This window comes from Trachypithecus francoisi, unplaced genomic scaffold (genome assembly GCF_009764315.1).
Source record: "Trachypithecus francoisi isolate TF-2019V2 unplaced genomic scaffold, Tfra_2.0 Lachesis_group21, whole genome shotgun sequence".
Classification (NCBI taxonomy): domain Eukaryota; kingdom Metazoa; phylum Chordata; class Mammalia; order Primates; family Cercopithecidae; genus Trachypithecus; species Trachypithecus francoisi.
In genome coordinates, this window is record NW_022681467.1 from 29,247,892 (window position 1) to 29,261,229 (window position 13,338).

The window sequence follows — 13,338 nt, forward strand, 5'->3', positions numbered from 1 at the left end:
CCAAGCCCAAGGCCAGGGTTTCTGTTAGGGATTGGTCATGTAGGTGACCAGCCACCATGACCAAAATTCCAGACTCCCAGAAGAGAAGGAAGTGTTCACCATGAATCACATATTTTGTCTAAACAGTCTACGTAAGCTGGTACCATAGAACAGTGCCCCAGGTGGCAAAACAAGCCTTGTCAACAAAGGAGATGTCCCACAAGCCAGGTTCTCAGGTCCCAGTCACGAGCTAGTGCTGCAAGCAAGCCCTTTTTTATTTTTATTTTTTGCAATTTTATCACTTTATTTGAGGTATTTGACGATCAGCGATTAGTTCTCTTCCACTTTGACTGTAGATTTTTGAAAGTGGTAACAGGTACATAGGTAACCAAAGTATAGAGCTTATTTGGTGAATCTTCATCCTCATTACGTTTTCTGGACAACCGCACACGGATCCGGTATGGGACATTCCTTATTCCTTTGGCTCAGACAGCTTTGTTGAGCCTGGTATCAATGCGCACATCTGGAGTTCCCATCTCCTTTATGGCAAATTTCCGAATCCCTTTGAGTGCCTGAGGGGCACGCTTCTTGAAGCCCACTCCATGGATGCGCTTGCCAATGTTTTTGGTGTATTCTTGGGTCACCACCTCGTTGATGGCAGAATGGCCCTTTTTCTTCTCGCCACCCTTCTTTGTGGGAGCCGTTCTGCCAGGTCCAAGTTGGAAAGGGAAGCCCTTCTTAAGATAGCAACATTAGGCTGCTATATTAACTCTTTTGTGTATCAGTGAGGTCATTTTTGCCAACTTTCATAGGGAAAAGGGATAGCAGCACCAAGCTGAGGCTTCCTTTGAATTCTCCCATGACTTTGTTTCCCCAACCTCTCTTAGCCCCTCCCCTGAGCTGCCTGGTGAGTAGCTGTTCTTTCCACCTGGCTGGCTAAAGCAAATGTCCTTCCTCCCCAATAAGACAACTAGTATCAAGAGGCTGTAACACTTTTTCTTTTCTGATTTCAGAGCAGCCTGAACATGCATTCCGTGCCCAGCTACCTCACTCAGCCTCCACCCCCTCCTCCACCTCCTCCACCACTGCCCCCACCGCCCCCACCTCAGCCCCCGCCACCTCCACCCCAGAGCCTGGGCCCCCCTGGGCGTCCCAACCCTGGTGGGAACGGTGTGGTGGAGGTGTACAGTGCTGCTGCGCCCCTGGCTGGGAGTGGAACAGTGGAGATCCAGGCGCTGGGGATGCAGCCCTACCCACCCCTGGAGGTGAGCAGAGGGGGCAGGGTGGAAGAGGACACTGGTCATGGACATCATGGCCAACCTGGACCCATCCTGAGCACCAGCTGTGTGCCAGGCACTGTGCTGGGGATACCATGAAAACTAGATCCAGTCCCGGCCACATCACGGGGGAGAAAGACTTTAATCAAAGCATCACACCCACAGATGTAAGATGCAAGCCATGAGAAGGTGGAATGGAGTGCAGGTTGTAGCAGAAATATAAGCTGCTTGTAGGTAATGCTCAGAACAGTCAGAGAATGCCTACCTTTTCAGGCAAAAAATGAAAAAAGATTCAAAATAATTATCTGCCTAAGTGTCTCTTACAGTTTTTAATAAGCTAGGTGTATCAGTTAGCTATTGCTGGGTAAGAAATATCCATCAGGCATCAGTGGCATATAGCAAAAGTGTTTATTGTTCACGTGTTTGCAGTGGTCAGCTAGACAACTGCAGGTCTTGGCTGGGCTCACTCATATGTCTGAAGGTTGGCTGGCTGTCAGCTGCTCTAGGATGGCCTGGGCTGGGACAAGTGGCGTGACTCAGCTCTGTTCTGTGTGACTCTCATCCTTCACTAGGTTCTCATGGCCATGGTGGAGGTGCAAAAATGCAGGCAGAAATGCCCAAGGCCTTTTGAGGTTTAGGCTTGTAAGTAACACAGAATCACGTCTACTGGCCAAAGCAGATCACAAGGCCAGCTTAGATAGTGCAGGTAGGGAAATAGATGCCACCTCTTGATGGGAGGAGCTGCAAAGTCACACTGCAAAGGCATGGGTACGGGGAGGGGTGAAGAACTGGGGCCATAATACAATCAATGTACCATAGTAATTCCCTGCCGATGAGCTCTAAGCTACAGGCCATCTACTCGAAATGCACTGAGTTCACAGAACCTTCCAAGACATCAGTGCTGGAGGGTATGGTTATGACAGAAACAACCCACTGCACTAGAAATCACACTAACTCAGACTCACCATAGAATCCAGCCAGGACATCCCCTGTCAGGTAGTCTCTGAATAAAGAGAGCCCAGACCAGTGGGAAGATCCCACCACAAGGCAGTCATGTGATTTCTGAGGGGCTGCAAGGGGATTTGCCCTCTCCTGGGAGAATAGAGCAAGCTTCTCTAGGGAATTTATTGCGTTGAGAAAAAGTTAAGTTAGCGGGATGCTGAGATAATGCTGGTGGCTTGTGGTAGTCAGAGGGGACCAGCCCAGAGAGGACCAGCACAGTGGGAGCTGCTGCTGTTGATTTTCCATATAGATGAGGGTGATATTTGAGGGCAGGGCCTGAGTCTTATCAGACTTTGCATCCTTAGCACCTAGCAGAGCACTCCTAGAGTAGATACCTTACACTGGACTGTCTGACCTCAGTTTGCACTCCTCTAAAATGGGAACGCTCCCTGAAGAGCTGTTGAGGATAGTAGTAAGAGCCTATGCCAGTGGCAGTCACGTTAATTACTCAGTAATGCCTTGAGTGATGGCTGAATTTATTCACGTGACAAGTATTTATTTATTTATTTGAGACAGAGTCTCACTCTGTCGCCCAGGCTGGAGTGCAGTGGTGCGATCTTGGCTCACTGCAGCCTCCACCTCTCAGATTCAAGTGATTCTCGTACCTCAGCCTCCCAAGTAGCTGGTATTACAGGCCGGAGCTACCACACCCAGCTAAATTTTTTTGTATTTTTAGTAGAAATGGGTTTCGCCATGATGACCAGGCTGGTCTCGAACTCCTGGCCTCAGGTGATCTGCCTGCCTCGGCCTCCCAAAGTGTTGGGATTACAGGTGTGAGCCACCGCACCTGACCCAACAAGTATTTGAGTGCTGTATTGGTCAGGGTTTGGTCAGGAAAATAGAAACCAGGCAAGGTATTTCTGCAGAGGGTTTTTTTTTTTTTTTTTTTTAATTAGAGATGGGGGTCTCACTTTAGCCCAGGTTGGTCTCTATCTCCTGGCCTCAAGTGATCCTCTCACCTCAGCCTCCCAGAGTGCTGGGATTACAAGCATGAGCCACCACACCCGGCCAGATTTTATAATTATTATTATTATTTTACCTTTTTTTCAGCTTTGTCTGATTTTATTACTCCAACTGTAGCTTTCTATTTATTTGTATTTGTCTGAAATATTTTTTCAACTTTGGGTATTTTGCTGAGTTGAGTTCTTTTTTTTTTTTTTTTGATACAGAGTCTTACTCTGTCACCCAGGCTGGAGTGCAGTGGTGTGATCACGGCTCACCACAGTCTCAATCTCCCAGGCTCAGTTGATTCTCCCATCTCAGCCTCCTAAGTAACTGGGACTACAGGCATGCGCCACCATGCCCATCTAATTTTTTAAATGTTTTGTGGAGATCAGCTCTCCCTATGTTGCCCAGGCTAGTCTCAAGCTCTTGTGCTCAAGCGATCCTCCTTCCTTGGCCTCCCCAAGTGCTGGAATTGCAGGCATGAGCCATCGTGCCTGACCAGAAATCTTGGATAGGACACCTCAGGAAGACCAATGAATGATGAATAGGCCAGGCACAGTGGCTCACGCCTGTAATCCCTGCACTTTGGGAGCCCGAGGTGGGTGGATCACTTAAGCTCAGGAGTTTGAGACCAGCTTGGGCAACATGGTGAAATCTCGTCTCTACAAAATACATAAAAATTAGCTGGGCATGGTGGTGTGTGCCTGTTCTCCAGCTATTTAGTGGGGTGAGGCAGGATGGTTGCTTGAGCCTGGAGGTCAAGGCTGCAGTGAGCCGAGATCACATCATTGTATTCCAGCCTGGGCAACAGAGTAAGCAAAAAAAAAAAAAAAGGCTGAATAAATGAATTCTTTACAATGTCCCAGTATGGGGATGTAAGCTTAGTGTTAACTAAATCTGAATGCCCCAGAATTCATTTGGTAATTTCTTGTGGTTTCAGTTCTCAGTGAAGGGAAGCCTGCTACTGTGGCATTGGGTAGTGTCAGTCAGGAATTGGAGCAGCTGGGGGAACACAGAACCCTCTGACTTCCTGGTTCTCTTTTTTTTCTGAGACAGAGTCTCACTCCATCGCCCAGGCTGGAGTGCAGTGGTGCGATCTTGGCCCACCGCAACCTCCGCCTCCCAGGCTCAAGCGATTCTCCTGCCTTAGCCTCCTGAGTAGCTGGGATTACAGGCACACAACACCATGCCTGGCTCATTTTTGTATTTTTAGTAGAGACGGGGTCTCACCATGTTGGCCAGGCTGGTCTCAAACTCCTGACCTCAGGTGATCTGCCCACCTTGGTCTCCCAACCCAAAGTGCTGGGATTACAGGTGTGAGCCACCGTGCCCAGCCACCTAGTTCTCTTATGCTAGGAAAGTAGCACTGATAAGAATAGCCATGGCAATAATAACAGCTAATGTGTATTGCATGCTCACTCTGTGCCCGTCACTGTTCTAAGCCCTTTATGTGTTGCTTCATTTAATCTTCACAGGAACCGCGTGAGAGGGGTACTATGATGAGTCCCATTTTACAGATGTGGAAACTGAGACAGAGAAATTAAAAAGATGCCTAAGGTCACTTAGGTGCTAAGTGGAAGAGTCAAGATTTGAACCCAGGCAGCCTGGATCCATAGCTGTTGTGGCCTCCTGGCTTCATGAAGTTCTAAGGGGGCTTGGGAGTGACTTGGGTGACTGGGCCAGGTGGAGGGGCTGTGATGGTGATGTAGGGGAGAGTGGCTGAGGTCAGCCAGGGAGGCAGGGAGAGTGTCCCTGGCTGGGAGCTCTTCCCCTCCCCTGGCAGGGCTTTTTCCTTGACTGTGTTGTCCTTCTAGGTGCCAAACCAGTGTGTGGAAGCTCCAGTATACCCCACCCCCACAGTGTATAGCCCTGGCAAACAGGGATTCAAACCCAAAGGACCAAACCCCGCTGCCCCCATGACCACCGCCACCAGGGGCACGGTGGCCACCTTTGACTCTCCATCAACGCTGAAGACCCGACGGGCTAAAGGTGCCAGGGGACTCCCGGAAGGTGGGCCCCCAGCCTGCCATGGGCATCTTTCCTCAGCATTGGTCAATCCACAAGCTGCTTGGTTCTGGTCTTCCCTTTCATGGTAGTTCAACTTTGGTTGCATGCAATAGAAAATTCAAAACAGCAATGACTTCAAAATGATAGAATTTTGTTTATCTCCTGTGTAAGTCAAGGCCAGAAGCCAGACAATCTGGGGATCATGTGACTGCATGGGCACCAGGCACCCTCATTTCTTCTGTCTTTCTGTTTCCACCACCTCCAAACATGGTATCAGTTATCCTGGTGCCTCATTGTCCAAGATAGCTGCTGGAGCTCCGGTCATCACTTTAATATTCCAGGCAGTAAGAAGAAGGGAAAGGGAAGGATAAAAGGGGCTTCTCCCAGCTTCTAGAAGTTCTGTTTGATATTTTTGCTTATATCTCATTTCTGAAAACTTAGTCACATGGCCATACCTAGCTGCAAGAGAAACTGGGAAGTGTCTCTTTTGGCTAGGGACATTGATACTCCTATTATGGGATTTGTGAGGAGTGAAGGAGGGAGTGGATATTAGGCAAGCAGTAGTATCTGCCATCCTAATGCAGATGCTAAGTATGGGGTGGGGGGTGGTGTCAGAGCAGGCAGCAGATGGAAAGGATAGAAATTGAGAATTTTTCAGCGGCTTTCCAGTCAACTACTCCTTCCCTTCCTTCCTTCCGTAATGATGTATTGAGCATCTTTGTGCCAGGCCCTGTGTCAGGCACTGGAATGTAGTCTCTCTTGGTCTGTGATTCCTTCTGTCTTCAGTTTCATGGAAGAGACAGGGAATAAATAAATAAATATTTCTGGGTTGCTCCAGGAAGGAGTTAATGGGTCTTATGATTGAGAACAACTAGGGAGAGGCTGGAAAATGCTTCTAACTATTCACGTGGGAAGGAGAAGGAAGCAGCCTTGTGGGTATCTGTGGGACAGGCATTCTAGGCAAGGGGGAACAGCAGGTGCAAAGGCCCAGAGGCAGGAACGTGCTTGAGGTCTTTTAAGGTTAGCAAGATTAGCTGGAATTCACTGCAGCTGGATGGACAGAATGATGAGGTTGTCAGGAGTGAGGGGTGCAGAGCGCTGTGGGCCATGGCAAAGAGGGTAGATTTGATTGTAGGGCAGAGGGGAGCCTTTGAAGAATTTGTCTTGCTTTCCCAGCTGGAGCATATCCTAGGCTTTCTTCCCCAGGCCCTGTGAAGCTCTCCTATGTCTCCTCCCTGGCCTGTGCATGGGCGTAGACTTCCTCGGGGTGTGCATTGTCTGGCTCAGGTACAGTAGCCGGAGGCTGCTCTTTGCGCCCTGAGCTGCACCCCCAGCCTCATTGTCCCCTCCTTCCACTTGTCTTTCAGCTGCAGGGAAGCCAAAGGCTCAGAGACTCAAGTGCTCATACTGTGACAAGTCATTCACCAAAAACTTTGACCTGCAGCAGCACATCCGAAGGTACACATGCATGGTGAGGCAGGTGGCTCCTGGGCAGGTATGGCTGGGACCATCTGCGCTGGAAGCGAGACTCCCTTCTCAGCCCCTAGCCTGTGGGGTGACCCAGGCCGCACTTGCGTGTTCAGGCTATAGTCCAGGTTGGGTGGTTTTCCTCTTCTATCTCAGGAGCTGTGGGAGGGACCTGTGAAAGCTGTGTGACCTGCCCATAGAGACTGGGAAGGTCAGGGATGGGCCGTGTAGGGGAAGAAATGCATTGAACCCAGAGGGGCTTCACAGATGTGTTAGGGCTGTCTCAGGCCTCCCCTCTGCAGAACAGACTGGCCTGCCAGGGCTACCATACTTTGCAAATAGGACTCTGTGGACTCTGTGCTCCCTCCAGACTAACCATGCGGGGATCCCTTCTGGGCCTTGGTTTTTCCGTCTGTGGAAGGGGAAGGTGGGCTTGTTCAGCGTTTCTCGCAGAGTGAGATGTACTGGTACGTGAGATGATTTTTTTTTTTTTTCTTTTTGAGACTGAGTTTTGCTCTTGTTGCCCAGGCCAGAATGCAATGGTGCGATCTCGGCTCACTGCAACCTCTGACTCCTGGGTTCATGTGATACCCCTGCCTCAGCCTCCCAAGTAGCTGGGATTACAGGTGTGCGCCACCACACCTGGCTAATTTTGTATTTTTAGTAGAGATGGGGTTTCTCCATGTTGGTCAGCCTGGTCTCGAACTCCCAACCTCAGGTGATCTGCCCTCCTCGGCCTCTCAAAGTGCTGGAACTACAGGAGTGAGCCACCACGCCTGGCCGATGAGATGATTTTTGGTGGTTCATGAATATGGGGTTGAAAAGTTCTGAAAGATGTAGTGGGAAAATTATTCCCTTTGCAATTTCAGTCCTTAGGGAGTCATAGAGAAAACCTCAATTTGGTATAATTTGGTCTTTAACACCTTTGGTATACATGCTCATCTCTTATAACAGAAGGAGAGAGAGAGAGAGAGAGGGAGAGAGAGAGAAACAGAGAGAGAGAGAACAAACCTCAGATTCCAGCCATGGCCGGCAACAGCTTCTATTTAGACAAGGGTTTTTCAGTCTTGGCACTACCGACATTGTGGATCTTGGATCACATCATTCTTTCCTGTAGGGAGCTGACCTGCACATCTTGGAATGTTCAGGAGCATCCCTGGCCTCTAACTATTAGATGCTAGTAGTACTGCAGCTACAGCTGTGACAATCAAAAATGGCAGATGTCCCCTGGAGGGCAAAACTGGCCTCAGTTGAGAACTGTTCTACACGAGTGCTGTCACTGTCCAAGAGAACTCTCTGTAGCTATAGAAATGCTCAAATTGGGCCAGGCACGGTGGCTCACCTGTAATCCCAGCACTTTGGGAATCTTGAGGTGGGTGGATCACTTCAGGTCAGGGGTTTGAGACCAGCCTGGCCAACATGATGAAACCCTGTCTCTACTAAAAATACAAAAATTAGTTGGGCATGGGGGCAGGTGCTTATAGACCCAGCTACTCCAGAGGCTGAGACAGGAGAATCCCTTGAACCAAGGAGGCGGAGGTTGCAGTGAGCCGAGATCGCGCCAGTGCACTCTAGCCTGGGTGACAGAGTGAGACTCTGTCTCAAAAAAGAAAAAAAGAAATGCTCAAATTGGCACTGTCCAGTATGGTAGCTACTGACAATACATGGCTGTTGAGCTCTTGGAATGTGGCTAGTGAGACTGAGAAACTGAATTTTGTATTTTATTTTATTTTAATGAATTTAATTTTTTTTCTCTTTTTTGAGACAGGGCCTTGCTCTGTTGCCCAGGCTGGAATGCAGTGGTGTAATCTCGGCTCATTGCAGCCTCAACCTCCCAGGCTCAAGCTATCCTCCTACCTCAGCCTTCTGAGTAGCTGAGACCACAGGCTCGCACCACCACACCTAGCTAATTTTTGTATTTTTTGTAGAAACAGGGTTTCATCATGTTGCCTAGGCTGGTCTCAAACTCCTCAAGTGATCCACCTGCCTCAGCCTCCCAAAGTGCTGGGATTACAGGTGTGAACTACTGTGCCAGGCCAGAAGTCCTCATTTAAATGGGCTTGAACAATTAGGAAATGTTCTCTCACAGCATGAGATGGCCAGAGGAGGGCAGCTCCAGAGTTTGTTGATGAGCAGCTCAGTAATGTGACCTAGAACCCAGGGTCTTTCCATCTCTGGTCTGCCTGCCTTAGTGAGGGGGCTTGTCCCTGTGGTGTCAGAATGGTGGCCAGAGGCATCTGGATATTCTTTCTGGGCCTTCCTGGTGGCTGTGAGCTCCTGGACTGAGGCCTCGTCCCCGTTCCTGCAGGAGGGCACTGACAAGCTTGTCTTCCACAGCCACACCGGTGAGAAGCCCTTCCAGTGCATTGCGTGTGGCCGTGCCTTTGCCCAGAAGTCTAATGTTAAGAAACACATGCAGACCCACAAGGTGTGGCCTCCGGGACACAGTGGTGGCACCGTGTCTCGAAACTCTGTGACTGTACAGGTCATGGCCCTGAACCCCAGCAGGCAGGAGGACGAGGAAAACACAGGTGGGTGGAAGTAGGGAACGCTGTGCTCCCCACACCTCTCTTCTGCTGCTTCACAGGTTTTTTTGCTAGCTGTGTGACCTTGGGCAACCCCCATGACCTCTCTAGGCTTCAATCTACCTTTATCTATAAAATGTGGCATAAGATGAAAGGAAGGATGACAAACATACAACATGTGTGGCATTACTCTAATACTGTATCCATGGCAGATATCACTATTCAATCACCTACCCATTTTTTGTTGAGCCTGGATCTCACCTCAGAATCCTTTTTTTTTTTTTTTAACTTATGAATTGTTTATTTCTGGAATTTTCCATTTAATATTTTCAGACCATGGTTGACTTAGGGTAATTGAAATCATGGAAAGCAAAACTACAAATAAGGGGAGACTACTATAAAATAAAAATTTATGAGCCCATACTGTTAAAATGAATGAATAAATAAATAGGGGATAAAAGGCCTTTTTTTTTAACTTGTGCTTTAAGTTCTGGGATACATGTGCAGAATGTGCAGGTTGGTTACATGGGTATACGTGTGCCATGGTGGTTTGCTGCACCTATCAACCTGTCATCTAGGTTTTAGGCCCTGCATGCATTCGGTATTTGTCCTAATGCTCTCCCTTCCCTTGTCCCCCACCTCCCGACAGACCCCAGTGTGTGATGTTCCCCTCCCTGTGTCCATATGTTCTCATTGTTCAACTCCCACCTGTGAGTGAGCACATACGGTGTTTGGTTTTCTGTTCCTGTGTTAACTTGCTGAGAATGATGGTTTCGAGCTTCATCCATGTCCCTGCAAAAGACATGAACTCATTTTTTTTATGGTGCATAGTATTCCGTGGTATGTATGTGCCACATTTAAAGAAAGCCCTTTCTTATAGTAAAATGTGAACTGATAAAAGTAGAAATAATGATTAAATTAGAAAATAACAATTTGACAACCACCATAGTAATACAGTCACATGCTATGTAAGGATGTTTCCATGAGTAACAGATGGCATATGTGACAGTGGTCCCATAAGATTATAATAATGGGACTGGAAATGTCTGTCATCTAGTGGCATTGTTGCCCTTGTAAAATCATAGCACACTGCATTACCTTTTCTATGTTTAGCTATGTTTATTTTAAAAATTTTAGATTTAGGAGGTACATGTGCTTGTTTGTTACATGGGTATTAGATGTATAATGGTGGTGGCTGGGCTTCTAGTGTACCCATCACCCAAATACTAGACATTGTACCAACAGGTAGTTTTTCTTTTTTCTTTTTTTGAGATAGCGTCTCACTCTGCCACCTAGGCTGGAGTGTAGTGGTGCTATCTCAGCTCACTGCAACCTCTGCCTTCCAGGCTCAAGTGATCCTCCTGCCTTAGCCTCACGAGTAGCTGGGATTACAGGCACCCATTACCACACCTGGCTAATTTTGTATTTTTAGTAGAGACAGGGCTTTACCATGTTGGCTAGGCTGGTCTCGAACTCCTGACCTCAAGTGATCCTCCCACCTTGGCCTCCCAAAGTGCTGGGATTACAGACATGAGCCACCATGCCTGGCCAACAAGTAGTTTTTCAACCCTTGCCCTCCCTCACCATCCCTGCTCAGAATTTGTTTTCTATGTGTTGCTCCAGGCAGTCACTGTAGTTGATCAGAAGTTGAAAACTATTTGACCTCCATTGTTAGTTGGTCTCCAAAGCTCTTTATACATGTGAGATTCTCATCATTTGTCCCTGAGCTAATGTTCCTACCCCTGATACTGGTTTAGTTTCTTTCTTGCATGAGGACTGAGAACTTGACTAGGTTTAGAGCATTGCTGCCCAACAGAAATATAATATGAACAACATACGTAATTTAAAATGTTCAGCTGGGCATGGTGGCTCACGCCTGTAATCCCAGCAGTTTGGGAGGCTGAAGTGAGAGGATCTCTTGAGCTCAGAAGTTCAAGATCAGCCTGGGCAATATGGTAAAACCCCATCTCTATTTAAAAAAAAATTTGCCGGGCGCGGTGGCTCAAGCCTGTAATCCCAGCACTTTGGGAGGCCGAGATGGGCGGATCACGAGGTCAGGAGATCGAGACCATCCTGGCTCACCCGGTGAAACACCGTCTCTACTAAAGAAATAAAAAAAAAACTAGCTGGGCGAGGTGGCGGGTGCCTGTAGTCCCAGCTACTGGGGAGGCTGAGGCAGGAGAATGGCGTGAACCCGAAAGGCAGAGCTTGCAGTGAGCTGAGATCTGGCCACTGCACTCCAGTTTGGGCGACAGAGCGAGACTCCGTCTCAAAAAAAAAAAAAAGAAAAAATTTATAAGTTCTGTCTTTAGTGGCAAAAATAATCTTAAATAAATGAAATAAAATTTTCTAGTAGCTACATTAAGAACAATTTTTTAAAAGATCAAATTAATTTTAATTATATATCTTATTTAACCATATATATTATATATAACCATATATATATATGTGTGTGTGTGTGTATATATATATATTTTTTTTTTTTTTGAGACGGAGTCTTGCTCTGCCACCCAGGCTGGAGTGCAGTGGCCGGATCTCAGCTCACTGCAAGCTCCGCCTCCCGGGTTTACGCCATTCTCCTGCCTCAGCCTCCCGAGTAGCTGGGACCACAGGCGCCCGCCTCGTCGCCCGGCTAGTTTTTTTTGTATTTTTAAGTAGAGACAGGGTTTCACCATATTAGCCAGGATGGTCTCGATCTTCTGACCTCGTGATCCGCCCGTCTCGGCCTCCCAAAGTGCTGGGATTATAGGCTTGAGCCACCGCGCCCGGCCTATATATTTTTTTTTTTGAGATGGATTCTTGCTCTGTTGCCCAGGCTGGAATGCAGTGGCACGATCTCAGCTCAATGCAACCTCCATCTCCTGGTATTTAACCCAATATATTAACATTATTATTTTAACATATAATATAAAGATTAAATATACTTTATATTCTTTTTTTACTAAATTTTTGAAATCCATCAGGTAAATACATTTATAGCACATTTGGATATGGACTGGATACATTTCTTTCTGTTTTTTTTTTTTTTTTTCCAGTTAGGGTCTCATTCTGTCACCCCAGACTGGAGTGCAGTGGTGCAATCATAACTCATTGTAGCCTCAAACTCCTGAACTCAAGTGATCCTCTCTCCTCAGCCTCCTAAGTAGCTGGGACAGGGGTGCACCACTGTGCCTGGCTAATTGTTAAAAATTTTTTTTGTGTGTAGAGACAGGGTCTTGCTTTGTTGCCCAGCCTGGTCTCAAACTCCTGGGCTTAAGTGATCCTCTCACCTCAGCCTCCCAAAGTGCCAGAATTATAAGTGTGAACCATCATGCCTGGCGCCACATTTCAAGTTCTCAGTAGCCACGTATGGCTCAGGACCACTTTATTGGACAGTGTAAGGCCAGAGTCTAAGCCATTCCCATGTAGCCCCAAGAGTGAGCAATGCCAGCCACGTGCTAGGTAATGAAGGGAGTGTTTTGCTGGGAAAACAATGTGTAGCCACTTTTATCTGACCTTCCTTCAGGCTTCCTGTTGGAACTAGCCCTACTGTGTGCCCTCTGAGTTCTTGTGAACTCCTTTTTTTTTTTTTTTTTCTTTAAAAAAATTTTCTTGGCGGGCGCGGTGGCTCAAGCCTGTAATCCCAGCACTTTGGGAGGCCGAGACGGGCGGATCACGAGGTCAGGAGATCGAGACCGTCCTGGCGAACACTGTGAAACCCCGTCTCGACTAAAAAATACAAAAAACTAGCCGGGCGACGAGGCGGGCGCCTGTAGTCCCAGCTACTCGGGAGGCTGAGGCAGGAGAATGGCGTGAACCCGGGAGGCGGAGCTTGCAGTGAGCTGAGATCCGGCCACCGCACTCCAGCCCCGGCGACAGAGCAAGACTCCGTCTCAAAAAAAAAAAAAAAAAATTTTCTTGGCCGGGCGCAGTGGCTCAAGCCTGTAGTCCCAGCTACTCGGGAGGCTGAGGCAGGAGAATGGCATAAATCTGGGAGGCAGAGCTTGCAGTGAGCTGAGATCCGGCCACTGCACTCCAGCCTGGGCGACAGAGCGAGACTCTGTCTCAAAAAAAAAAAAAAAAAAATGCAGAAATTTCCAAGGGCATGAAAACCTGGAAGACAGAAGTTAGTAATCTAAAGATTCTGGATAGGCCGG

General features: G+C 47.8%; 1 protein-coding gene and 1 pseudogene across 5 annotated transcripts in view; one reads left to right on the forward strand and one right to left on the reverse strand.

The window, feature by feature from the left end:
* ZNF341 (zinc finger protein 341) overlaps positions 1 to 13,338 on the forward strand; it is a 63,792-nt gene that overhangs the window by 20,326 nt on the left and 30,128 nt on the right. For 3 of the 5 annotated variants that reach the window (XM_033186133.1, XM_033186137.1, XM_033186135.1), the window contains 4 exons: positions 993 to 1,244; positions 5,018 to 5,213; positions 6,578 to 6,668; positions 9,015 to 9,208. In XM_033186133.1, the coding sequence (XP_033042024.1) occupies positions 993 to 1,244; positions 5,018 to 5,213; positions 6,578 to 6,668; positions 9,015 to 9,208 (733 nt within the window). The remainder of the gene's footprint in view (positions 1 to 992; positions 1,245 to 5,017; positions 5,214 to 6,577; positions 6,669 to 9,014; positions 9,209 to 13,338) is intronic. The other 2 variants (XM_033186134.1, XM_033186136.1) reach the window with 2 other exon arrangements.
* Positions 300 to 840, reverse strand: LOC117069072 (annotated as a pseudogene).